The sequence below is a fragment of the Heterodontus francisci genome, chromosome 4 (assembly GCF_036365525.1).
Source record: "Heterodontus francisci isolate sHetFra1 chromosome 4, sHetFra1.hap1, whole genome shotgun sequence".
Classification (NCBI taxonomy): domain Eukaryota; kingdom Metazoa; phylum Chordata; class Chondrichthyes; order Heterodontiformes; family Heterodontidae; genus Heterodontus; species Heterodontus francisci.
Window position 1 is genome coordinate 54770549 of NC_090374.1, and position 26990 is coordinate 54797538.

At 42.8% G+C, this 26990-nt stretch overlaps 1 protein-coding gene across 4 annotated transcripts in view; it reads right to left on the reverse strand.

Annotated features, from left to right (window-relative positions):
* tnpo1 (transportin 1) overlaps window positions 1-26990 on the reverse strand; it is a 206288-nt gene that overhangs the window by 112714 nt on the left and 66584 nt on the right. For all 4 annotated transcript variants that reach the window (XM_068029557.1, XM_068029559.1, XM_068029558.1 and 1 more), the window contains exons 4-5: window positions 22867-23016; window positions 17724-17830 (exon numbers count right to left, since the gene is read on the reverse strand). In XM_068029557.1, the coding sequence (XP_067885658.1) occupies window positions 17724-17830; window positions 22867-23016 (257 nt within the window). The remainder of the gene's footprint in view (window positions 1-17723; window positions 17831-22866; window positions 23017-26990) is intronic.

Genomic DNA, 26990 nt, shown 5'->3' on the forward strand with positions numbered 1-26990 from the left:
AGCAACTATCATTGAGAAGAAACAATCATGTTGACTGCTTTTCTACACTCTGATACAGGAATTTCAGGGTAGGAAGCAGAGTTCCACAACTGAAGCTTTATTAAAAGTGATTGAACTGACCAAATACAGATTAGTATAGTTTTCATTACTGATACAGATCCACAAGTCAGTCAATTATTATGCAATGTAGTACAGCAGAATGCTGCACTCAACTTGCTGGTTAAGCCCCACTGCGTATAGTGGGTGCATTGGTGTTCATGCGCTTTACCCATTGTAAGTGGACTGTAAAACTGCATTAATAATTCTTGTGCTTGAGTATTTTGAGCAAGAGATCAAAGCTTTAATAGAATTAGTATTTTTAGATCATTCCACCAGTTCAGTTTTCAAGACATTTGTACCAGACGCCCATCGCTGTGCTTTCGTCAGTGTTACAAACCACTTTTACCAGTTAAACTGTCTTTGTTAATTGATTGGAATTTGATGTCTGTAAACTTTTGAAAAAATTGGTAGTGTTTATATTTATCTTTCACGTCTCCAGTCAACTTAGTTATCATAATAATGACTTGAATCCAATAAAGCTGAAAAATATTAAACATTAATCAAGATTTGGAAACAGTTGTCACTCTAAGCCAATCTGACCTTGCAAAAGTAACAAAAGATTTATAGCACTAATTCTAATTGGACAGCTGTGGCCAAGAGAAACCCAATGCTCCTGGGACCTCTGCTGCTCACAATTAGAAATAACTTTCAAGACATTATTCTACTGTAGTGGCATCGCTAAATGTGACTATGAGTTATGTGGAATACGCATGTGTAATTAGACAAGTCTGATCCACTGCCACCCAAAATAGCTGGCACTTTTGTAAATGACTTCAGTGCAAATGGCTAACACTATTTGCCCGATATAGTTGGTTGACTATGATAAACACGGATGCTTTAAGTGGTGGGACTGTACTAGGTTAAAAATGACTGAACATTCTCTCATATAGTTTTCATTCTTTTACCCCCCCCCCAACCCAATTAATAAATGCTTACCATTACCAGGTTACACAAAGGCCATTTGACCTACTGTGTCCGTGCCGTCTCTCTGCAACAGCAACTCAGCTGGTCCCACTCCCCCATAGCCCTGCAAATTTTCTCTCTTCAGCTGCTTCATCAATTTCCTTTTGAAAGCCATGACTGAATCTGCCTCCACCACACTAAGACAATACATTCCAGATCCTAACCACTCACTGTGTAAAAAACTGTTTCCTCATGTTGCCCTTAGTTCTCTTGCCATGCACCTTAAATAGGTGCCCTCTGGTTCTCAACCCGTCTGCCAGCGGGAGCAGTTTCTCTCTATCTACTCTGTCCAGATCCCTCACGATTTTGAACACCTCTAGCAAATCTCCTCTCAATGCTCTCTTCTCCAAGGAGAACTAGCCCAGCTTCTCCAATCTAAACTCGTAACTTAAGTCCCTCATCCCTGGAATCATTCACGTAAATCTTTTTTGAACCCTCTCTAAAGCTTTCACATCCTTCCGAAAGTGCTGTAACCAGAATTGGACACAAGACTCCAGGTGAGGCCAAACCAATGTTTTCTAAAGCTTCATCTTAACTTTCTTACTTTTGTACTCTATGCCTCTATTTATAAAGCCCAGGATCCCTTATACCTTTTTAAGGATTTCTCAATGTTTCTATAAATATAAACACTACCAATTTTTTCAAAAGTTTACAAACAGACATCAAATTCCAATCAATTAACAAAGATGGTTTAACTGTTAAAACTGGTTTGTAACACTGACGAAAGCATAGCAATGGGTGTCTGATACAAGTGTCGTGAAAACTGAACCAGTGGAATGCCACTTTCAAAGATTTGTGCACATATACCAATCCCCCTTCTCTGTTCCTGCACCCCCTTTAGGAATTGTGCCCTTTATTTTGTATTGCCTCTCCTCGTTCTTCCTACCAAAACATATCAATTCACATGAATAAAAGCAAAATACTGCGGATGCTGGAAATCTGAAACAAAAACAAGAAATGCTGGATTCACTCAGCAGGTCTGGCAGCATCTGTGGAAAGAGAAGTAGAGTTAACGTTTCGGGTCAGTGAGTTCCGAAGAAGGGTCACTGACCCGAAACGTTAACTCTACTTCTCTTTCCACAGATGCTGCCAGACCTGCTGAGTGAATCCAGCATTTCTTGTTTTTGTTTCAATTCACATGTCTGTGTTAAATTTCATCTGTCACGTATCTGCCCATTCCACCAGCCTTTGTCTTCTTGAGATCAATCACTCTCTTCCTCACAGTTCACAATACTGCGAGGTTTTGGGTCATCAGCAAATTTTGAAATTGTGCCCTGCACAAGTCTAGCTCATTAATATATACATCAAAAAAAGCAGTGATCCGAGTACGGACCCCTAAGAAACCCCACTGTTCTGACTTGGAACTATATCGCTGTTGCCTTCACTATCGCTGGGTCAAAATCCTGGAACCCCTTCCTAACAGCACTGTTGGTGTACATACAGCTGCAGTGATTCAAGAAGGCAGCTCACCACCACTTTCTCAAGTAATTAGGGATGGGCAATAAATGCTGGCATAGCCAGCGATGCCCACATCCCCTGAATAAATATGAAAAGAAAAAAAAATCTTCCTCAAATCCAAAAAACTGTTCATCACTACGGTTTCCTGTCATTCAACCAACTTTGCAATCATGCTGCCACTGTCACTCTTTTTCCATGGACTTCAACTTTGCTGGCAAACCTATTATGTGGCACTTTATCAAATGCCTTTTGGAAGTCCTTGCACACCACAGCAGCCACATTACCCTCACCAACCCTCTGTTAACTCATCAAAAAATTCAATCAAGTTAGTTAAACATAATTTGCCTTGAACAAATCCATACTGGTTTTCCTTAACAAATTCACACTTGGCCAAGTAACTATTAATTGTGTCCCAGATTATCATGTCTATAAGCTTTCGCACCACAGAGGTTAAACCGATTGGCCTGTAGTTACTGGCATCATCCTTACGCCGGGCTGTATTTTACCAGCCCCTCGACACTGTTGGTCATGGCAGGGAGGTCTGTAAAATGATAGTGGGAGTGGCCCGCCACGATTCAGAGAAGGCCCTGCCTGGATATCAGCAGCAGTGAGGCTGCTGTGCGGCCAATCCGCTGCTTGGCAAAGGGGCCTTCAATTAAATATTAAAATCATAAATAAACATGCAGATGAACTTATCTGCTGATGCCGGCCGTCCTATGCCAATTTTACGGCCAATCGGCCGCAACCTGTGCGCCTTTGTAACTTCGCATGAAGTTCCGAGGCGAGACACTGTGAGGAGGGGGGAGAAATAAAATTATTGGGGGGTGTTGGGAAAGAGCGTGGGAAACCTTTTTCATTGGCTGTGGGGATGGTGGGAAGGGTTTTAGGATCAAAGGGAATAACGTTCGGGGGAAAGGTTGTTACTGATAACTAATTTTTTTGGGGGGGGGGGGGGGTGGGGGGGGTTAGAAATAGGCCAAAAAACTGTTTATGCATTGGGGGTTTGGAGAGGGAATTGCAGGTGTGGATAAATCTTAATTTAAATTTTCATTAAACTGATACCTTTAAAAATGTAAATTTCTCCTGAAGGGCTGGAAGCCCTTTAAAAATGGCACTGGTGCCTGCGCAGTAGCGGTGGAAGCAGTCTCCGAGGACGCGGTGGCTGTTTCCTCTAAGTCATCAGGGGCAGCCGCTCTGCCCCCTCTATTTAAGTGAGCCTCTGCATGTCATATCTCAGGGGCTCAAAGGCGGCACTTGCATGTCAGAAGGCCGCAGACATCACAGTGCAGCGCGCTAAAATCCAGCCCACCCTTTTTTGAACAAGGGTGTAACATTCATTATTTTCCAGTCCTCTGACACCGCACCCCCCCCCCCCCCCCCCCCACCAACCCCGTAACTAAGGTGAGCTGGAAGATTATGGCCTCTGTAATTTCCACCGTTACTTCCCTCAGTATCCTCAGATGCATCTCATCTGGTCCTAGTGTCTTAGCAACTTTAAGCACAGCCAGCCTTTCTAATATCTCTTCATCAATTCTTAACCCATTCAGTGTCTCAACTACTTTCTTTCACTATGACATGCGCAGTACTCATTAGTACCTGAGCCATGCCCTGTCTTCCTGCATAGATCCCCTTTTTGGTCCTCAATCGTCCCCACCCCTCCTTTTAACCGAACTTTTACTATTCATATGCCAATAGAAAACTTTTGGATTCGCTTTTATGTTAGCTGCCAGTCTCTTTGTCATATTCTCTCTTTGCCTCATTTCCTTTTTCACTTCCCCTCTGAACTGTCTATATTCAGCCGGGTTCTCACTTGGAATATCAACCTGACATCTGTCATACAAGCTCTCTTTCTGCTTCATCTTACTCTTCATCTCTTGTGATCCAGAGACCTCTGGCTTTGGTTGCCCTACTTTTCCCCATTCTGGGAACATACCTTAACTGTACCTGAACTACCTTATCGTAAAATTTAGGCCCAATTTACTCAGCCTCTGATCATAGGATAACCCCCTCATTCCAGGGACCAATCTAGTGAACCATCGTTGCACCGCCTCCAATGCAAGTATATCCCTTCTTAAATGTGGAGACCAAAACTACACACAGTATTTCAGATGTGGTCTCACCAAAGCCCTGGACAACTGTAGCAATACCTCCTTATTCCTGTATTCCAATCCCCTTGTAATGAAGGCTAACATGCCATTTGCCTTCCTAATTGCTCGCTGTACCTGCATGTTAAGTTTCTGCATTCCTTGTACAAGCACAGCCAAGTCTCTTTGAACATCGCCACATACCAGTTTCACATCTTTTAAAAAATATTCTGCTTTTCTATTCTTATGACCAAAGTGCATAACTTCACTCTTCCCGACTTTATACTCCATCTGTCATCTTGTTGCTCACTCACTTAACCCGTCTATATCTCTTTGCAGCCTCTCTGTGTCCTCCCCACAACTAACCTTTCCACCTACCTTTGCATCATCAGCAAATTTAGATACATTACTCTCTGTCTCTTCATCCAAGTGATTAATATATATTGTAAATAGCTGAGGCCCTAGCATTGATCCTTGTGGCATTCCACTATTCACTGCCTGCCAACTTGAAAATGCCCCATTGCTTCCTGTCTGTTAACCAATCATCTATCCATGCTAACATATTACTTGCAACTCCATGAGCCCTTATTTTGCCCATTAACCTTTGTGTGGCACCTTATCGAAAGCCTTTTGGAAATCCAGGTATACTACATCTATTAGTTCCCCTTTATCGACCTTACGAGTTACATCCTCAAAAAACTCTAATAAAATTATCAAGCAGGATGTCCTTTTAGTAAAACCATGTTGGCTTGTTATAATCATACTGTGATTTTCTAAGTGTACTGTTAAGACTACCTTAAACCGCTGGGTGGAACACTACCTAGAACTGTACTCCAGGGAAAATGCTTTCACTGATACTGCCCTCAATGCAGGCCAGTTTCTGCCAGTCATGGATGAGCTGGACGACCAGCCAACAAAATTGGCGGCACAGTGGTTAGCACCGCAGCCTTACAACTCCAGCGACCTGGGTTCGGTTCTGGGTACTGCCTGTGCGGAGTTTGCAAGTTCTCCCTGTGTCTGCTGGGTGCTCCGTTTTCCTCCCACAACCAAAGACTTGCAGGTTGATAGGTAAATTGGCCATTGTAAATTGCCCCTAGTGTAGGTAGGTGGGTAGGAGAATGGTGGGGATGTGGTAGAGAATATGGGGTTAATGTAGGATTAGTATAAATGGGTGGTTGGTTGTTGGTCGGCACAGACTCGGTGGGCCAAAGGGCCTGTTTCAGTGCTGTATCCCTAAATAAATAAAGGTAGCCCATTGTTCCGTTACAGTTTTGCCAGCCAATCCTTGATTCTAACTTAGCTACATTAGATCCGTTCTCACCCCACTGAAACTGGCCCTCCTCCTATTAAGTATTTTTATTCTGGATGACTTTGGCCTTTGCCATAGCTAACCTAAACTTTATGATACTATGATCACTGTTCCCTAAATGTTCCCCTACTGAAACTTGATCCACTTGACCCAACTCTTGCCCCATGAAGAGTCAGGCAATGCCTCCTTCCTCGTTGGGCCAGAAATGTATTGACCAAGAAAATCCTCAAAACACTTCAGAAGCTTGTTTCCCCCCCCTCCACCCACCCATTATACTATTACTAGCCAGTCAATATTACAATAATTAAAGCCCCCCCATTATCACTACAGTTTTTGCAGGGGTCTCTAATATGCCTGCAAATGTGCTCTACATCTTTCCCACTAGTTGGTGTATAGAATATACCCAGTAGTGCATTAGTACCTTTATTGTTCCAACTTTTTTTTTATTCATTCATGGGATGTGAGCATCGCTGGCAAAGCCAGCATTTGTTGCCCTTGAGAGGTGGTGATGATGCACCATCTTGAAGTACTGTAGTCCACGTGGTGCAGGTACACCCACAGTGCTGACAGGAAAGTAGTTCCAGGTTTTTGACCTAGCGACAGTGAAGGAACAGCAACAGAATTCCAAATCAGGATGATGTGTAGCTTGGAGGGGAACTTGCAGGTGGTGTTGATTCCATGCATCTGCTGCCCTTGACCTTCTAGGTGGTAGAAGTCATGGGCTTGGAAGGTGCTGTCGAAGGAGCCTTGGTGAGCTGCTGCAGTGCATCTTGTAGCACTGCACTGCTGCCACTGTGCACTGGTGGTGGATGGAATGTCTATCAAGCGGGCTTCTTTGTCATGGATGGTATCGAGCTTCTTGAGTGCTGTTGGAGCTGCACTCATCCAAGCACGTGGAAAGAATCCCATCACATCCTGACTTTGTAGATGATGGACAGGTTTTGAGAAATCAGGATGTGAGTTATCCATCGCACAATTCTCAGCCTCTGACCTGCTCTTGCAGCCACAGTATTTATATGGCTGGTCCAGTTAAGTTTCTGGTCAATGGTTAAAACCCAGGATGTCTAAACAGATTCTGTCCTTGATCCTGCTAGATCATCTCTCTCCAGCATTGTAATATGCTCCTTAATCAATATTGCCACCCCTCCTCCTTTCTTTCCTGAAAACCTTGTACCCAGTCCTGTCCTTTGAGAGCCAGGTCTCAGTTATTGCCATGACATCATAGTCCTATGTGGCTATTTGTGCTACAGCTTAACCTTATTTACCACGCTTTGTACCATTACAAGCATGCATTGTAAACCTAATTTAGACCTTAATGCATTCCCTCTTACTCTGAACCCATCGAATACCTTACTCTTTCGATCCTTTGTACACATTGGTTCTCCTTTCTAATGCTGCAGCCTTGTTCCCATCCCCTGGCCAAGTTAGTTTAAATCCTGCTCAACAGCACTGGCAAACCGCCTCACCAAGACATTGGTCCCAGCCCTGTTGAGGCACAACCTGTCTGGCCTGGGTAAGTCCCATCCCCCCCAATAACTTATCCTAATGCACCAGGAATCTAAAGCCCTCCCTCCCTGCTGCACCATCTCCCCAGCTATGCATTCATCTGTTCTATGTTCCCATTGCTAAACTCACTAGCACATTGTGCTGTATAACTCTGACTTGCATGTTGCACCAGGAGTAATCTGGAGATTACTACCTTTGGGGTCCTGCTCACTAGTCTCCTTGCTAGCTCCCTAAAATCAGCACGCAGGACTCATCCTTGTTTCTGCCTATGTTGTTGGTACCTATATCTATTTTCTTTTTAAAAAAGGAGAAAGTAGCTTATAACCAATGATAAAGCAAGGAGCACACAAAGTGGAGACGTTACCTGAGTGAGAGGTAGTCAGAGTGTGAAAGTGGGAATTTGGTGAAGGGGAAAAAATGTTTCTTTTCAGCCTCCAGTAGCAAGTTAGTTCTAGAAGTAGAAGATAACCTAGAGACAGCAGTGAGAGGTTGAAGAGCTGGGGTGGTGAGTCTGTGGGTTGTGAGCATTCCAAAGAAAACTGACGCGTGACGTTACAGCAAAAGTGGTAAGTGATTGGTTGGTGAACATTTTCTCCTTTTCTCTCATCTAAACTAAGGAATTTTAATTGGAGTTAGTATAACATTAATTCAAATAATAAGAACAAACTTCTGAGACTCAGATAATTTACTAGTAAGGTTTTATTACTAATAGCAACCTTTACTAGCAGTAGTAAAGCTTATTAGTAGTAGTGGGGCTTATTAATTATAAATTAAGAAAAGTAAATTAACACATAATAAAGATGGCACGGCAGGTGATGTTTTGGCTGCAGTATGTGGGAGCTGGCGGATGCCAGCGTGATCCACTGCAAATGTCTGTGGTAAATGTCTGCGACTCAAGGAGCTTTGGCTCAGAGTCAATGAGCTAGAGGCCGAGCTACAGACACTGCGATGCATCAGGAAGGGGGAAAGCTACCTGCACATTGTGTTCCAGAAGGCAGTCAGACCTCTTAGGATAGGGTTTTCTGATTTGGTCAGGGACAGGGGGTGTGACTGGGAGTGAGGAAGGTAGAAGTGGAGGAGCCTAAACCCTCACAATTGTTTGAGATTCTTTCAGCTTGCATGGATGAGAGCGAGGACTGCAGAGTGGATGAGCAAGCTGACCATGGCACCGTGGTACAGGAAGCCATTCAAGTGGGGAGAGTAAATAGGAATGTAACGGTAGGAGGTAGTATAGTTAGGGGAATAGACACAGTTCCCTGCAGCCAAGAGCGAGAGTCCAGAAGGCTCTGTCGCCTGCCTGGGGCCAGGGTTCAGAACATCTGCTTAGGGCTGGAGAGGAACTTGAAATGGGAGGGGAGGATCCAGTTGTCATGGTCCACGTGGGTACCAACGGCAGAGAGGACTAAGAAAGAGGTTTTGCATAGGGATTATGAGCAGCTAGGGACTAATTTAAAAAGCAGAACCTCAAAAGGTAATAACGTCTGGATTATTGCCTGAACCACGAGCAAACTGGCATAGGGTAAATAAGATTAGTGAGTTAAACGTGTGGCTCAAAGATTGGTGTGGGAGAAAGGGTTTCAAATTCACGGGGCACTGGCCCCAGTATTGGGAAAAGTGGGGCGGTCTTCACCTGAACCGTGCTGGAACCAGCGTTCTGGCGAGTCATATAACTAGGACGATAGAGAGTTTAAACTAAACAGTGGGGGCGAGGGATCAAGTGAGAGAAAATGTGATAATTTAAAGAGAAGCAAAGCCACGAGAGCAATGAGAGTAATGATAATCAGATATGGCACGAAGGGACAGAGCATACAAACTTAAGAGTGCACCAAACAGATAAGGCTAGACATTGTAAAAATAATAAAAAGACAGAATTAAAGGCACTCCATTTGAATGCACATAGCATTTGCAACAATTGACAGCACAAATAGAAGTAAACAGGTATGAATGAATAGCCATTAGGGAGGCGTGGCTGCAGGGTGACCAAGACTGGGAACTGAATGCTCAAGGGTATTCGACATTTAGGAAAGATAGGAAAAAGGAAAAGAAGGTGGGGTAGCGCTGCTAATAAAGAATGAGATCAGCACATTAATGAGAGAGGATCTTAGATTGAAAGATCAAGATGTACAATCAGTTGGGGTAGAGCTCAGAAACAGCAAAGGACAGCAAACATCGGTAAGAGTTGTTTATAGGCCAAGCAGTAGTGGTAATGTAGGGTTTGGTATAAATCAAGAAATTAAGAGGTGCACGAAACAAGGGTAATAGTCATCATGGGGGAGTTCAATCAATCATATAGACTGGGTAAACCTAATTAATACTAATGCTGTGGAGGACTAATTACTGGAATGTATACAAGATGATTTTCTAGAACAGTATGTTGAGGAGCCAACTAGAAAACGGCTATTTTAGATCTGGTATTTTGCAATGAGAAAGAGATAATTAATAATCTCATTGTAAAGGAGCCTTTAGGAAAGAGTGACCACAGTACAATAGAATTTTACATTAAGTTGGAAACTGATGCAGTTGAATCTGAAACTAGGGTTTTAAACCTAAACAAAGGGAACTACGAAGTTATGAGGAGCAAGTTGGCTAGCATTTAAAAAAAGTTAATACATGGTTTACAACAAGTTTACATTCCTTTGAGCCACAAAAACCCAGCAGGAAAAGTGATCCAACCATGGCTAACAAGAGAAGTTAAAGATTGTATTACATTACAGGAAGCAGCTTATAAAGTTGCCAAGAATAAAAAGTAGCAAACCTGAGGATTGGGAGCATTAGAATTCGGCAAAGGAGGACCAAAAACTGATAAAGAAAATAGAATATGAAAGTAAACTAGCGAGAAAAAAAAATGGACTGTAAAAGCTTCTATAGGATATAAAAGGGAAAAGATTAGCAAAGACAAACATGGGCCCATTACAGGCAGAGTCGGGGGAACGTACAATGGGGAATAAAGAAATGACAGAAAAAAAAACTTTTGTATCTGTCTTCAGAGAGGAAGATACCCCACCCTCCACCCCCCGCAAGGAATACTAGAGAACCAAGGGACTAGTGAGAATGAGGAACTGAAAAAAATTAGTATTAGTAAAAAAGTAGTACTAGAGAAATTAAAAGAACTGAAAGCTGATAAATCTCTTGGACCTGATGATCTATATCCCAAAGTGTTGGAAGAGGTGGCTGTAGAGATAGTGGATGCGTTGGTGATCATCTTCCAAACTCTATAGATTCTAGAGCAGTTCCTGAAGATTGGAAGGTAGTAAATGTAACCACGTTATTTTAGAAAGGGGGAGAGAAAACAGGGGACTCCAGACCTGTTGGCTTGACAGCAGTAGTAGGGAAAATGCTAGAATCTATCATAAAAGATGTAATAACTGGACACTTAGAAAATAATGGTAGAATTGGGCATAGTCAACATGGATTTATGAAAGGGAATCAGTGTTTGACAAACCTGTTGGAGCTTTTTGAGGATGTAACTAGCAGGATAAGGGGGAAACCAGTGGCTGTCATGCATGTGGATTTTCAGAAGGCTTTCGATAAAGGTCTCACACAAGAGATTACTAAGCAAAGTTAGACACATGGAATTGGGGGTAATAACTGGCATGGATTGAGAATTGGTTAATAGACAGAAAACAGTAGGAATAAATAATTTTCAGGATGGCAGGCTGTGACTACTGGGGTACCACAAGGATCAGTGCTTCTACATCAATGACTTGGATGTGGGGACCAAATGTAATATTTCCACATTTGCTGATGACACAAAACTAGGTGGAAATGAGAGTTGTGAAGAGGCTTCAAGGGATTTAGACAGGTTAAGTGAGTGGGCAAGAACATTGCAAATGGAGTATAATGTGGAAAAATTTGAAGTTATCCACTTTGGTAGGAAAAAGCAGAGAAGTAGAGTATTTCTTAAATGGTGTGATGTCCAAAGGCACCTGGGTGTCCATGTTAATAAGTCACTGAAAACTAACATGCAGGTGCAGCAAGCAATTAGGAAGGCAAATGGTATGTTGGCCTTTATTGCAAGAGGATGAGAGTACAGGAGTAAAGAAGCTTTTTTATTCATTCATGGGATGTGGGCATCACTGGCTATGCCAGCATATACTGCCCATCCCTAATTACCCTTGAGATGGTGGTGGTGAGCCACCTTCTTGAACCGCTGCAGTCCATGTGGGGTAGGTACACCCACAGTGGGAATTCCAGGATTTTGACCCAGCTGCAATTATATAGAGCCTTGATGAGACCGCACCTGGAGTAACGTGTACAGTTGTGGTCTCCTTACCGAAGGAGGGAGTACAACGAAGGTTCACCAGACTGATTCCTGGGATGGTGAGATCGTCCTATGAGTAGAGATCGAGGAGACTGGGCCTGTATTCTCCAGAATTTAAATGAATGAGAGGTGATCTCATTGAAGCATACAAAACTTACAGGGCTCGACAGGGTTGACGCAGGAACATAGGATGTTTCCCCTAGCTGGCTGGGTTGGGTGGGGGAGGGGGGGGGGGGAGAAAGAGTCTCAGAATAAGAGATAGGCCATTTAGGACGGAGATGAGGAGATTTCTTCACTCAGAGCATGGTGATTCTTTGGAATTCGCTAGCCCAAAGGGCTGTGGAGCAATTGAGTATGTTCAGGACAGAGATTTATGGATTTCTAGATATTAAAAATATCAAGGGATATGGGGATAGTGCGGGAAAATGGCATTGAGGTAGATCAGCCATAATCTAGTTGAACGGCGGAGCAGGCTCGAGGGGCCGAATGGCCTACTCCTGCTCCCACTTTCTCATCCTATGTTATCCAGAGGAGGAGCTCTTGTAAAGATATACAGGGGAAGAAATGGAGACAGGGAAGCAGCAAGGGAACTCCTAATTTTAGATTAGCTTTGAAATTAATTTTTCATGCCTCTTCAGATCTTACATGCATTTCAGGAGCTATCACAATACACTAAGCAGTTACAGTCATGTCTTGCCCACAACGTGCTATAACAATGTGCTACTCATCGACCCATGCTCAACTCTTTTTGTATACACCTAGGTACAGGAAAGGCAGAACAGTAAGAGGAATTTGGCCCTCTGATTCAGGGTCAAGAAATCCCTCTTCGTACTCTCTCCCTCCAAAGTACCAGTCCAGAGAATCCCCCCCATCCCCAGGGGAGGGGGGGAATAGTCAGTGAGCAGAGGGGAGTAGATATGGTGACTTACACAGCATGAGTGGCCAGAAGGGAGAAGAGGAGGCAGTCATTGTTGCTCTTTGCTGAGGTGCCTCAGGACGCATATCTCAATCATCCTGCATTTAAAGAATGCTCGTACAATAAATGTAGATATAGCTACTGGTGTTAATGCAACAACTGGAGGAGTCCACTAACTATCTGCAGAAACATTATCGATAATACATGTTCAGCAATAAAGTAAATATTTTAAAGGAGCACGCAACAAATCTAGAACAAAGTAGCAGCATAACTCCCTCCTCCTCACCCAACAGAAGACCAAATGACAGTCACTGCTGCAATAGATACTTTAGATATCAAAAATGGCATCAGGCTCCCTTCCAACCTTAAAATAGTTGGGGCTGGAATACAGCCAAATAAATCTATGTCCCCAATAACCTGTCAGGTACCATTCTGCCAGATTCCCTGCTGTCCCACGATACTGTCAGCACAGTATACTCTCATGTCCTTCCACCAGCTCTCAGATGCCTGAACATTTGACAGACACCAACCAAGCGAGGCTGTCTTGGAGCAGCAAGCAAAAAAACTTGCAGCAGTTCCCAATGAGGCCTTAGCTGCCCTGAGACACGTAGGAAAACAGCCATGTGGCAAATCAACAGCCAACAACTTTACATCTTATTGCCACTAAGGGAGGACAGAGTAGTAAAATGTTAAGACTGAAAGACAGCACAATTGCAGGGGGAGGCACAGTGTGACAAAAGGAAAGCAGGAAGACAAAAGAAATTTTGTTACTCAACAAATCAATCTGAGATGCTTTTTTCTTTGATCGAGTGGGAGAAGACATTAGAAAATCTTAGACCCGGAATTTGCATGAGAGCCAAATCAATGTACATGAAGTCTTCTAGAAAGAAGGAAAATGTTGACATGACTATTGCAACAATGACCACAGTTAAGTAAGGACAATGTGTTCCATTTTAGCTTTCCCTACAGCAATCTTGCAGCCACAGAAAGGTTCTTCTATGCAACATCTTCCTGCAGTGGTTCTTTGGTTGCCTGTTCAAACTTCTGGTCTTCCACTTCTTCACATGGCTCCATGCATGCATCAGGAGTTCTATTTGAAAAGCAGTTGTGCACCATGTCCCTGACACCCTGGCTGGACTGTACTAAACAGCTATTATGGTATTTTATTCATGCATTCAGAATGCCTGTTGCCCACTCTATAATGATTCTGGTGACACCATGAACCTCATTACAATGGTGCTCACCTGCGTCAAAGAATTAAGGTAGCTTCTTGGATAGTTACTATTTACATCCTTTTGGTGTTTACGACTGACCAACCAACACGGAGTGAAATCCTTTCCTGCCATGAAAGTTTATTGCATGTGGAAAGGGGAACATAGGGCGACAAGAGTGGAATCAGTGATAATTTATGGCTTGGGATATCCTGCCACACCAAAAAAGGTGCCTTTTGTTATACTGATAAGGAATGTCCATAGGGAATGTAATATACTAGTTAGTTGTAGTAACCAATGCACAAGTGAACTGTTTTGCACATCGGTGTACAGGCAAAAGGCTCATGCTACAAATGAAATCATCCTTTAGTGCAGCAGTTCAACTTTGCTGACACAAGCAATACGGTACTTCTGATGGAGATTGGCTCCAGGTACAGGGCCAGCATAACTTCAGCATAGCCTCACTAGTGAAGCACAGCTTTTGGAAACATTGGCCTAGATGGGGACAGAGATGGTGCCCAAGTAATTTTGCCTCTCTGCATTCCTTATCTTCCTCTGATAAGCACATTGAGTCTGACATCCTTGAAAGTAGATAAATCACCAGGGGCGGATGGATTGCATCCCAGGTTGTTAAAGGAAGCCAGGAAGGAAACAGCGGATATGCTGAGAACAAAGAACAGTACAGCACAGGAACAGGCCATTCGGCCCTCCAAGCCTGCGCCGATCTTGATGCCTGCCTAAACTAACACCTTCTGCACTTCCGGGGCCCATATCCCTCTATTCCCATCCTATTCATGTATTTGTCAAGATGTCTCAAACGTCGCTATCGTATCTAATTCCACCACCTCCCCTGGCAGCAAGTTCCAGGCACTCACCACCCTCTGTAAAAAAAAAAAAAACTTGCCTCGCACATCCCCTCTAAACTTTGCCCCTCGCACCTTAAACCTATGTCCCCTAGTAACTCACTCTTCCACCCTGGGAAAAAGCTTCTGACTATCCACTCTGTCCATGCCGCTCATAACTTTGTAAACCTCTATCATGTCGCCCCTCCACCTCCGTCGTTCCAGTGAAAACAATCCGAGTTTTTCCAACCTCTCCTCATAGCTAATGCCCTCCAGACCTGGCAACATCCTGGTAAACCTGAGGATCAACTTCAAATCTTCACTAGATACAGGAGAGGTACCAGACGATTGGAGATCTGCAAATGTTGTACCATTGTTTAAAAAGGGTGCAAGGCCACATAATTATAGGCCGGTCAGTCTGACCTCCGTGGTGGGTAAATTGTTAGAAACAATTCTGAGGGACAGGATAAACTGCCACTTAAAGGCACGGATTAATCAGGGAAGTCAGCACGGATTTGTTAAGGGAAGGTCATGTCTTACTAACTTAATTGAGTTTTTTGAGGAAGTAACAAGAAGGTTTGATGAGGGAAGTGCAGTGGATGTAGTCTACATGGATTTTAGTAAGGCATTTGACAAGGTCCCACATGGCAGACTGGTCAGTAAAATGGAAGCCCATGGGATACAGGGGAATGTGGCAGGTTGGATCCAAAATTGGCTCAGGGACAGGAAACAAAGGGTGGTAGTCGACGGATGTTTTTGTGAATAGAAAGCTGTTTCCTGTGGCGTTCCACAATGCTCAGTGTTGGGTCCCTTGCTGTTTGTGGAATATATTAATGATTTGGACTTAAATGTGGGAAGCATGATTGGGAAATTTACTGGTGACACAAAAATTGGCCCTGTAGTTGATAGCGAAGAGGATAGCTGTAGACTCTAGAAAGATATCAATCATTTGGTTGAGTGGGCGGAAAAGTGGCAAATGGAATTCAATCCAGATAAGTGTGATGTAATGCATTTGGGAAGGGCAAATAAAGCGAGGGAATACACAATAAACGGGAAGATATTGAGAGGGGTAGAAGAAGGGAGAGACCTTGGAGTAGATGTCCATAGGTCCCTGAAGGTGGCAGGGCAGATAGATCAAGTGAAGGAGGCATATGGAATGCTTTCCTTTATTGGCCGAGGTATAGAATTCAAAAGCAGGGATGTAATGCTGGAACTGTATAAAACACTGGTTAGGCCATAGCTGGAGTATTGCGTACAATTCTGGTCACCACATTACAGAAAGGGCATAATTGCTCTCGAGAGAGTACAGAGGAGATTTGCAAAAATGTTGCCAGGGCTTGAAAGTTGCAGCTATGAGGGAAGATTGGATAGGCTAGGGTTGTTTTCCTCAAAACAGAGGAGGCTGAGGGATGACTTAATAGAAGTGTACAAAATTATGAGGGGCCTAGATAGAGTAGACAGGAAGGACCTGTTTCCCCTAGCAGAGAGGTCAATTACCAGGGGCACAGATTTAAGTTGATTGGTAGAAGAATTAGAGGGGACATGAGGAAAATCTTTTTCACTGAGAGGGTGGTGGGTGTCTGGAATTCACTGCCAGGAATGGTGCTGGAGGCAGAAACCCACTATTCTTTAAAAAGGTACCTGCACATGTACCTGAAATGCGATAGCCAGCAAGGCTATCGGCCAGGTGCTGGAAAGTGGGATTAGATTGGGCGGCTAGTTTTTTCAGCCAGCACAGACACAACGGGCTGAATGGCCTCCTTCTGTGCCGTAACTTTTCTATGGTTCTAACACAAGTAGAGGGGGAACTCAGATACACCATTGCCGTTTCTGCTGAATGTCTTGATAAAATAAAGAAAAAGGCTCAAAGTATAAGACTTCAATATCAAATTAAACAAGGTTATATATAATTCACTGATTTTGCCTGTCTGCACTTTCCTGATTGGTGGTGCCTGCCTGCACCTGTGGGATTAGATATTTTAAAACTTGATTGTAACATTCAGGTACCAAGTGTACCTTGTGTAACAACTTATGCAAGGTGCTTTGGGACATTCGAAAGTCATGTGTGTCCGCTAACGGTTGGCGTGTCTCCACGCAAAGATGGATTCTGAGAGAGGGGAGCAGTGCAGATTTGCTGTGACAGTTAGGAAGGTCGCGTTTTTTTTTTTGAAGCGCTGGAGGAAATCAATGAGAAGTGCCAGGATTCGTCCTTTCCTCTCAGCTACCTCTGGTGGTGTTAACGTATGGTAACTGTGAGGTAAGTATGCATGAGCGTTACCTAAAATCATCTCAGCAACAGCTGGCTCGGTCAGCAGTCTGGATTGTAGCATGATTAACCCAGAAAGGCACCCCACCACCATGTTAAGGAGTGAAGCTGGGATCAGTTCCACTGTTAGAGTCAGCGCTGCCTTGTGTTTAGTTTGAGCATAACCAATCCCATTGAATTTTAATTAGATGATTTTTAAAATGTCAGCAGAGAAACTACTGCTTACAGGGCAGGTGTGATAATGGAATTGGTTAAATATATTAATTTGTCAACAAATGTTTTGTGGGTCTCTGCTAGTATTCAATTAATTAGGAATCAAACTTAGCAATTTAAAGGTCTTGTGAACTGATCCTCTAAATGCGCTTCCACTGGTCAGAAATTGAACAGCAGCGTTGCACAACTTAAAATGCGTTTTCAGCAATTAATAGGCCGTAGGTGGAGACACTAGGAAAGCTGACAGTTTTCATATTATTTAAATATAATTTATATACAGTTACCAGGACTTGGTAGGCACTTACAACTACTGACTTCATTTCTACTGGAAAATCCTTATGGCATGAAACAGATGACTTACTTACCTTGCTTATTTTCCACTTCTAGCCACTCTGGAATTGCCCAAAATGTAGCAAGATAGGAAAATCCAAACCATTATTGTTTAGGTTGGGTTTCAGGTAATGCTAATCGCAGTCTAATTAGAATACCTAAGCATACTGTCCCCAAAGTAGGGCCTTTCAGACAAACAACAATTGGCTTGGCACCTGATCAAATTAAAGTTCTGAAATTACTGAAATCTGCAGAATACGCTTACTTCACATGTATTGTAATCTTCTGAATCCAAAAGTGCACACAATTTAGGCAAGAGATCTGGCCAGTTTTGCAGCTCACCCTTTGAGGCTATAGTTGTAATCAGGATTCCTGTAACAACACAAGATTAACATTTCTGTATGAAGTTCCACCATCTGTAAAGCAAAAGGCTAGAGAAGTGGTCAATTACAATCAATCTTTATACAAAACATATGATAAAATTAATTAAATCTGGGATGCATGCTTCCATTTACAAGAAACACATGAACTTACATCAACCATAACTTGCGTTACTTAAAATGGGATGTCAGTGATGTTGGCAAAATCACATTTACTGTCCTTCCCAGTTGCCCAATGATGGTGCATCTTTTCCTTCAACTGCTCTAGTGCTTGTGGTGATGGTGTTCCCACATGATGCTAGTTAGGGAATTCTAGGATATTGATCCAATGACTATGATGGAACGGCTATACATATGGACAAATCAGGACGGTGAGTAACTTGGAGGGGAACTTCGAGGTAGCGGCATTCCCATATTCTTGCTGCTCGTCTTGGCAGTTGAGGTTGCAAAAGAGGGAGATGTTATGCTGCTAAGCTGGATGAGTTGCTGCAGCACATCAGTAAATGAGATAGATACTGAACCCAGTGGCAAAGGTCAGCTAATTTTCTAGGAAACCATCAAATGCTGTGGCATCATCCTTCCAGGTGAGCATTCAATCGCACTTCTCATTTGAGCCTTGTAGATGGCAACAGCAAAGACTACTTGTATTTATATAGCACCTTTAAAGTAATAAATGGTCTCAGGCACTTCTCAGAGGCATTATTAAACAAAATACGACACCGAGCCACATAAGGAGATATTAGGGCAGACGACCACAGCTTGGTCAAAGAGGTAAATTTTAAGGAGTTTTTTAATGGAGGAAAGCGAGTTAGAGGTGCGGAGAAGTTTAGTTTAGTTTTTTTAGTTTAGAGATACAGCACTGAAACAGGCCCTTCAGCCCACTGAGTCTGTGCCGACCATCAACCACCCATTTATACTAATCCTACACTAATTCCATATTCCTACCACATCCCCACCTGTCCCTATATTTCCCTACCACCTACCTATATTAGGGACAATTGCTAATGGCCAATTTACCTATCAACCTGCAAGTCTTTGGCATGTGGGAGGAAACCGGAGCACCCGGAGGAAACCCACACAGACACAGGGAGAACTTGCAAACTCCACACAGGCAGTACCTGGAATTGAACCCGGGTCGCTGGAGCTGTGAGACTGCGGTGCTAACCACTGCGCCACTGTTTAGGGAGGGAGCTCCATAACTTAAGGCCCAGGCAATAGTAGAGCAATTGAAATAGAGGATGCTCAAAAGGCCAGAATTAGAGGAGCAGAGATATCTCAGGAGGGTTCTAGGGCTGAAGGAGATTACAGAGATAGGGAGGGGCCAGGCTATGGAGGGCTTTGAAAACAAGGATGAGAATTTTTAAATCGATGCGTTACTTAACGAGCTAAGATAGGTCAGTGAGCACAGGGGTGATGAGTGAATGAGATTAGTTACGAAGAGGATTTGAAGGGTCAGGAGATGAGCCACTCATTGCAGAGCATCCAACTTCTTTCCTACTCTTGCTGCCATGGCGTTGATGCGGCTGTTAAGCTTCTAGTCAATGGTGACCGACTCAACAATTGGGCCAGTGAATGTCAGGGATGGCCAGGCTTTCCTTTATTTGAGATGATCATTACCTGGTACTTGTGCGACACAAATATTAGCTGCCACTTGCCAGCCAAAGCCTGGATGTTATCCAAGCCTGACTGTAGACTGGCATGAACTGTAATTATTGGAGGAGCTGTGAATAGAGGTAAATACAGTGGAATTATCAGCAAAACAGTCAAACTACTGACCGTGTGATGGAGGAAAGATCATTGATGAATCAATAACATGCCCTAAGATGTTGGGCCAATGACATTCCTCTGAGGATCTCTTACAGCACTGTGTTTGGCTGCAATGATTTGCCTCCAACAGCCACAGCCACCTCCCTTTCAATCAGATATTACTTCAGCCACAGGAGGGTTTTCCTATCAGTGAATCACCATCCTGGGAGTCTCCAACTGACCTGAAACTCAACATAAATGGGAGGCTACTAGAACAGGTTAGATTCTGGGTATTCTACAGTGAGTGCCTCACCTCCCGAATCCCCAAAGCCTTTTCCATCACCTACAAGGCACAAATCAGGAGTGTGATGGAATACTCTCCGCTTTTCTGGATGGGTGCAGCTGCAACGACACAAGCAACTCCATAGCATGTAGGACAAATCAGTAAGCCTGATCAACAAACCATCCACCTCCTCCACCACTGGCACACCATGACTGCAGTGTGTGCTATCTACAGGATGTACTGCAACTCACCATGACTTTCAACAGCACTTCCCAAACTCTCAACATCAATCATCTGGAAGGACATAAGCAACAGGCAGGTGGGAACATGCATTCAATGGACAGATGCTGAAGTATGTGGATGAATAGGTCTAAGAGCTAAAATACACAATTCTGCACAGATAAAATGACAGGAAAAAGGATATATTTGTACAAAACACTTGTTTAGTTGCTGTCAGAGGATGGTGTACAGTTTCCATACTCCATTTTAAAAAGGACATTAAAGCCATATTGATTAAATGGTGTAGATTTATAAGGGTAATCCCAAGGATGGAACACTATAATTCAGGATATTGAAATATTGGAAACTGTTGCCTTTGGAGAAGAAAAAGCCAAAATGAGATTTAAAATTCTCAAGGGTTCTATAGGTGAACAGAAAAGGATTATGTACTTAGATGGGCAGTCACTGACAAGGGGCCATGAACTTAAAATTGTTACTGGAGAGCAAAGAAAGGGATTAAGCGAAATTTAACATAAAAGGTGTTAGGAGTACGGAATGCATAGCCAAAGGAAGTTGCTGGGCCAGACAAGTGCATCTTTTAAGGGACAAATGGATAAATATTTCAAACAAAAGATTCAGCACTTGAGTCAGTCATTTAATGGCACAGAAGGAGGCCATTCAGCCCATGTCAGCTCTCCAGGGAGTTATCCAGGTCAGTCCCACTCCCCCGCTCGATCCCCGTCGCCCTGTAAAGTCTATTTCTCTCAAGTGGCCATCCAATTTCCTCTTGAAGTCATCGATTGTCTCTGCTTCCACCACCCTTGTGGGCAGCGAGTTCCAGGTCATTACCACCCACTGCGTAAAAAAGTGCTTCCTTATATCCCCCTGCATCTCTTGCCCAAAACTTTCAATCTGTGCATCACAGTCCTTGTACTATTAGTTAACAGGAACAGTATTTCCTTGTCTAACTTATCTAATCCTGTCACTATCTTGTACACTTCTATTAAATCTATGAAGAAAACAGTTCAGTGGGATTAGTTCCAGGTTGCTGTAACAAAGAACCGGCAGATACCTTGGGGAAAAATGGCCTCCTTCTGTACTACAATCTCTGGTTTTATCTACGAGTTATAGCTGAAGCTTTCAGAAGCACATTACGCGGGACTTGTGAAGTGTATAATTAAGGTAAATGACTCACATGAGTGATGTGAAAGGGAAAAATTCATCATGCAAGAAGAATAATTATTAGTTTAGCAGAGTTGTAAATTGTTCTCCATTTTCTGCTATATGAGGAGTTAGGAAAGCTTAACTAGGAAAACCATACTTTTGCTATTTATTGGCTCATTCGTTTACTGGTTAATAAATCATTTGGTAGTTCAAAATCTAAAATCTAATGTAAAATCTGCCTCTTGTTGAAGAGGAAATTCTGTGTAGGCACAGGATTGAACAACTAGGTAAAACAATTTTAAAAAGATTTTCTGTTTATTACCTTGTGCAAGCTTATCAAACGTAGCTAAATAACAAGGCAAGTTTAAACACTCAAAAGAGTGAGCCCCACCCATCTGGGTACTCAAATATAGAAGACAAAAAAAAACTCAAAAATGGAAGGCACCTGTCGTAGACCAAAGGTCAACACTGATAGGACAACACAATTGCGCAGGACCTAAAAAAAAATTCATATAAACCTCCTCAATGCATGAAGAATGGATCCCAGTTATTTACAATCTTTAGTAATGACTTAGATGAGGGAACCAATTGTAATGTATTGTCAGCAAACTTGAATACAAAGTTAGGTGGGAAAGTAAGCTGTGCAGAGGATGCAGAGGCTGAAAAGTGATATATACAGGTGAAGTGAGCAGGCAAGAATTAGATGAAATACAACGCAGCTAAGTGTGAAGCTATTCACGTTGGAGGGAAACACAGAAAAGCAGAATATCTTTTAAAATGGTGAGAGACTGGGAAATGTTGGTATTAAGAGGGATTTGGGTGTCCTTGTACATGAATGGAGTCAAGGCCACAATCAGATCAGCCATGATCTAACTGAATGGCAGAGCAGGCTCGAGAGGCCATATGGCCTACTCCTGCTCCTATTTCTTATGTCCTTATGAATCACAAAGTCAACATGCAAGTACAGAAAGCAATTAAGAAAGCAAATGGTATGTTGGTCTTTATTATAAAGGTATTGGAGCATAAGGGTAATGAGGTCTTACGACAATTACATAGGGCCTTAGTGAGACCACACCTGGAGTACTGTGCATAGTTTTGGTCTGCTTACCCAAGAACTAGAATAGCCTTGATGGGAGCGCAACAAAAGTTCACAGAATGCTGAGAAAATGTTTCTCTTGGCTAAGGAATCAAGAACTAGGGGTCAGTTCCAGGATAAGGGATTGAGACAATGAGAAATTTCTTCGCTTGAAGGGTTGTGGATCTTTGGAATTCTCTATCCCAGAGGGCTGTGGATGCACAGTTATTGATTAGATTAATAGATTTTTGGATACTAAACAAATTAAGGGATATAGGAATAGTACGGGAAGGTGGTGGTGAGGGAGATCAGGCATGATCGTACTGAATGATGGAGCAGACTTGAACAGCCAAATACCCCACTGCTGCTCCCGTTTCTAATGTTCTTAAAAAGGAAAGTACTACTTAATCTAATATACTTAGGTTAAAGTTGGGTGGCTGCCCTGAAAGAAAAATAAGGTTGTCATCCTAAATCATTTTTTATTCAAAAAAGTTATGAAACTATTAAGAGTCAATAGACTAAAAAACATTACTTAACTTACCAACAGTAGCTCTTATTAAAGGTGAGGAATCACCGATGTTTTTCAGGCACTCATTTTTAATGAAGTCTGTTACCCCATTTGGGAAGTTGTGTAAATGTGCTTTCACGTTATTCTTCAAAATCAGACCACTCAAGGATCGTGTGGGTTCATCTGTAATGGAACAAAAAAAAAAGGACCAGTGCATTTTATCAGCACATTGTGTTTTTAAATAGTCATCACAACAATGGTAGGAACAAGGCGCATTAAAAGAAATTGAACTGCATTTATATAGTGCCTTTCACATCCTCATGACACGCCAAAGTATTCATTCCCCATAATGTATTTAAGTGCAGTCACTATGGCAGTGTAGACTAATTTATGTACAGAAAGGTTCCAATAATTTTTTATTTTCATTATTTAAATAAATGGTGGCTAGGACAGTGGGAGAACGTTGCTACTTTTTTTAATAGTGTCATGCGATCTTTTACTTGCGCATATCATCCAAAAGATGGGGCCAGTGACACTGCAGCGTTCACTCAGTATTTAGTTTAAGTGTCAAGTCTTTATATTACATGCTCAAATGCCTACAGTAAAGCTACAACACATGACCTCTGCTTCAGGAACTAATTATGTCACTACTGAGCCAAAGCGGGCAAGATCCAAGCATATGGTATTTATCTTAAAGTACAATCTTCAACTTTTGAATGCAGTTCAGCCTTCACATGCAAATGAACATGTAATCAGTAGTGGACGGAATCATCATGCAACACATATACACAGGCATACCATTAACCTGCTTCCTAACACCAAGTTCATGGTCCACCAGAACTACACAGCTCCAAACCTGTTCACAGCCTTGATCCGGACAGTCAAAAGAGATGAAAGCCAGAAGAAAGTAAGAGCCCTTGACATCAAGGTAGCGTTTGACTAAGTAGAACGTCAAGAAGCCTGCCAAAACAGAGGTCAATGGGATCAAGGGCAACCCTCCAATGGCTGGAGTCACATCTGACAAAAAGATGGCTGTGGTTGCTGGCGGTTAATCATTATAGCCACAGAACACTGGCGCACAAGTTCTTTGGCCCGACCATCTAGCAATGCTTCATCTTGAACCTTTTCTCCATCCAATCTCAAAACATCCAATAATTAAGCAGCCTATGCTAGGTAACACATGTACCACATTACCTGGTATTTATGACCATTTCAAACAAAGTCCAGCTGTCACCCCAGCATCCATGGCAGCACAGCACAACGACAGCTTGAGGGAAGGGAGTGGGGGTGGGTGGGGTCAATGACCAGAAATGTAACTAGACTAGTCAGATCAATAACAGAGCAGGATAAAGATTACACACAGTAATAAGCAACTCATCTCGTGACCCTGCAAATCTTCACCATCAGCAAGCCTCAAATTAGAAATGCGATTGAATGCTCACCTTGAATGGTGCAGCTGTAACTTGAGAATCTGCACAAGTCCAAAACATAGCAGTCCACTTGTCCAGCACCCCTAAAAATGGGATCAATATCAAAACCCTCCACTACCAGTGGACTGCAGCTACACTGCAAATGAACTACAGAAGCAGCAACTCAAGTTTACTTAAGCACCAAGCACTTTCTATCCCTATGATCTTTATCACCAAGAAGAGAGCAGCAAGATTATGGGCACATCATCACCTCAAAGTAGCAGACCATCCTATTGGACATATGCTATTCCATCATCATGGGATCAAAATACAGGAAATCCCTCCCTAATATTGTTGTACTATCATCAGCACATTGAATGCAGCAGTTCAAAGAAACCCCCAACACCTTCTCAGCATAGATGATTTGAAAAAAAACTCAAGTCACGGCCTGAATAGAAACTTCAGTCCTCCAAGGTCTTAAGTTCCATTTTTCATGCTTTGAATACAAACTACAGATTGAGGTCTCAGTATAGAAATATCTAGTCACTGCAATTAACAAAGATGTTAAGTATCTGGAATGGCACTACATACATTTGGATCAGAGAACTTAAAGGAAAAAAAGCATTGCTTTTAATTCTCAGTTTTCACAATGAATAGACAGTAGAAGGACTTTGAGTGGAACCAAAATTGCTACAAAAGAAAAAATTCAAATCCAGAACTAGGACTGACAGGAAGAGCTGTATCGGAACAATGGGTTATCTTTAAGGAAGGGATGCTTCAGGTAAGGGCTAGGTATATTCCAACGAGAGCAAAAGGTAAGGGAACCAATAAAAGGGCTTCTTGGATGACGAGGGAGATAGAGATTATGATTAATAAAAGATGCATGTCAGGTGAATTTTTCAAGTGAGAACCAGGCCATATACGATAAGTGGAGAGGGGAGGTGAGAGGAAAATAAGGCTGGCAAAGAGAGAATGAGAATAGAATGGCAGTCAACAGAGAAAGGAACCCAAAAATCTTCTACCGGCATGTAAATAGTAAACGAGTACCAAGAGGTGGAGTGGGGTCTATTATGGACAAAGAGAGCAATATATGCTTAGAGGTGCAGGGCAAAGCTAATATACGTAGTGAGTATTTTGTATTAGTGTTCACTACGAAAGTGGAATCGGACAAAATATCGGTAGAAACGGAGAGAGTAGAGGCAATGGATAGAGTAAAAATTGAGAGGGGGAGGTACTAAAAGGGCTGGCTATGCTTAAGGTAGATAAATCACCTGGCCCGGATGGCTTGCATCCCAGCTTGCTAAAGGAAGTGAGGGTGGAGATCAGGAGAGATGCCAGAAGATTGGACAGTGGCAAATGTGACACCCATATTCAAGGGTGTAAGGACAGTCCTAGCAACTACAGGCCAGTTAGTTTATCAGTGGTGGGTAAGGTTTTACAAACAATAATTGGGGAGAAAAATCAAAACAAAATTGGAGAGGTTCAAGTAAATTAAGGATAACCAGCATGGATTTGTAAAAGGCAGATCATGCTTGACTGATCTAATTGAATTTTTTGATGAAGTAACGGAGAAGGTTGATGAAGGGATTGCAGTGGATGTTTATATGGACTTTGGGGAAGCGTTTGATAAGGTACCACGTAAAAGGTCTTGAGAGTTCAATATTAACTCATTGCTTTTGAATTCAACACCCTTAGGAACAAAACCAAAAATTCCTTTTTGTTTTACACCCACGTGCACTGCCACCTTTCATAACTTTGTATTTTCTCCTGGAGGTCCCTCTGCTCCTTTACTCCATTTAAAATCTTACCATCTGAGAGGTACAGAAACAAATCTGTGGGTGCAGGAAGTGCTTCTTTGTAGGGTTAAGAGGGGCACTCCAGCTTCTCTTGGCCTACAAGGGCCCAATTTTTTCTTAATTTAACAAAAGCACACAAATTTGAGTCTGGATTCTTTGACAGGCCAGAGGCTGTGGGCCTAGTGGGGCCTGCTGTTAAAATGGTTCAACTGGACTGCATTCTATGCCTGAAGTCAGGTCAGTTGGATACTCAGAACAGAATATCCTTTTACATTTACTTGAAGTTTAAAAAAAAATACAGGTTCCCATCCCACTTCCTCTATCTCTTTCAGATACAGACGATTCAATTTGGGTCAAGAGGAATGTAAAACTTTTTAAAATCTCAAACCCGAACTCAACCTACCTCGAACCTGCCCTTTCAAGTTTTAACAGGCAAAGCGGGAGGCGGGCAACCAACCAGAAGTGGGGATGTTTGCTGATGACTGCACAATGCTCAGAACCGTTCGCGACTCCTCAGATACTGAAGCAGTCCGTGTCCATGTGTAGCAAGACCCGGACAACATTCAGGCATGGGCTGATAAGTGCAAGTAACATTCGCACCACCAAGTGCCAGGCAATGACCATCTCAAATAAGAGAGACAGCTTACCAGCACCCTTGACGTTCAATGGCATTACTATCGCTGAATCCCCGACCAACAGCCTGGGGGTTGCCATTGACCAGAAACTGAACTGGACCAGCCACATAATTGCTGTGGCTACAAGAGCAGGTCAGAAGCTGGAAATTCTGTGGTGAGTAACCAGCCTCCCCAGTGCCTGTCCATCAACTGCAAGGCACAAGTCAGGAGTGTGATGGAATACTCTCCACTTGCTCCAACAACACTCAAGAAGCTCAACACTATCCAGGACAAAGCAACCCACTTAAGTGGCACCCCATCTACCACCTTCACCGATG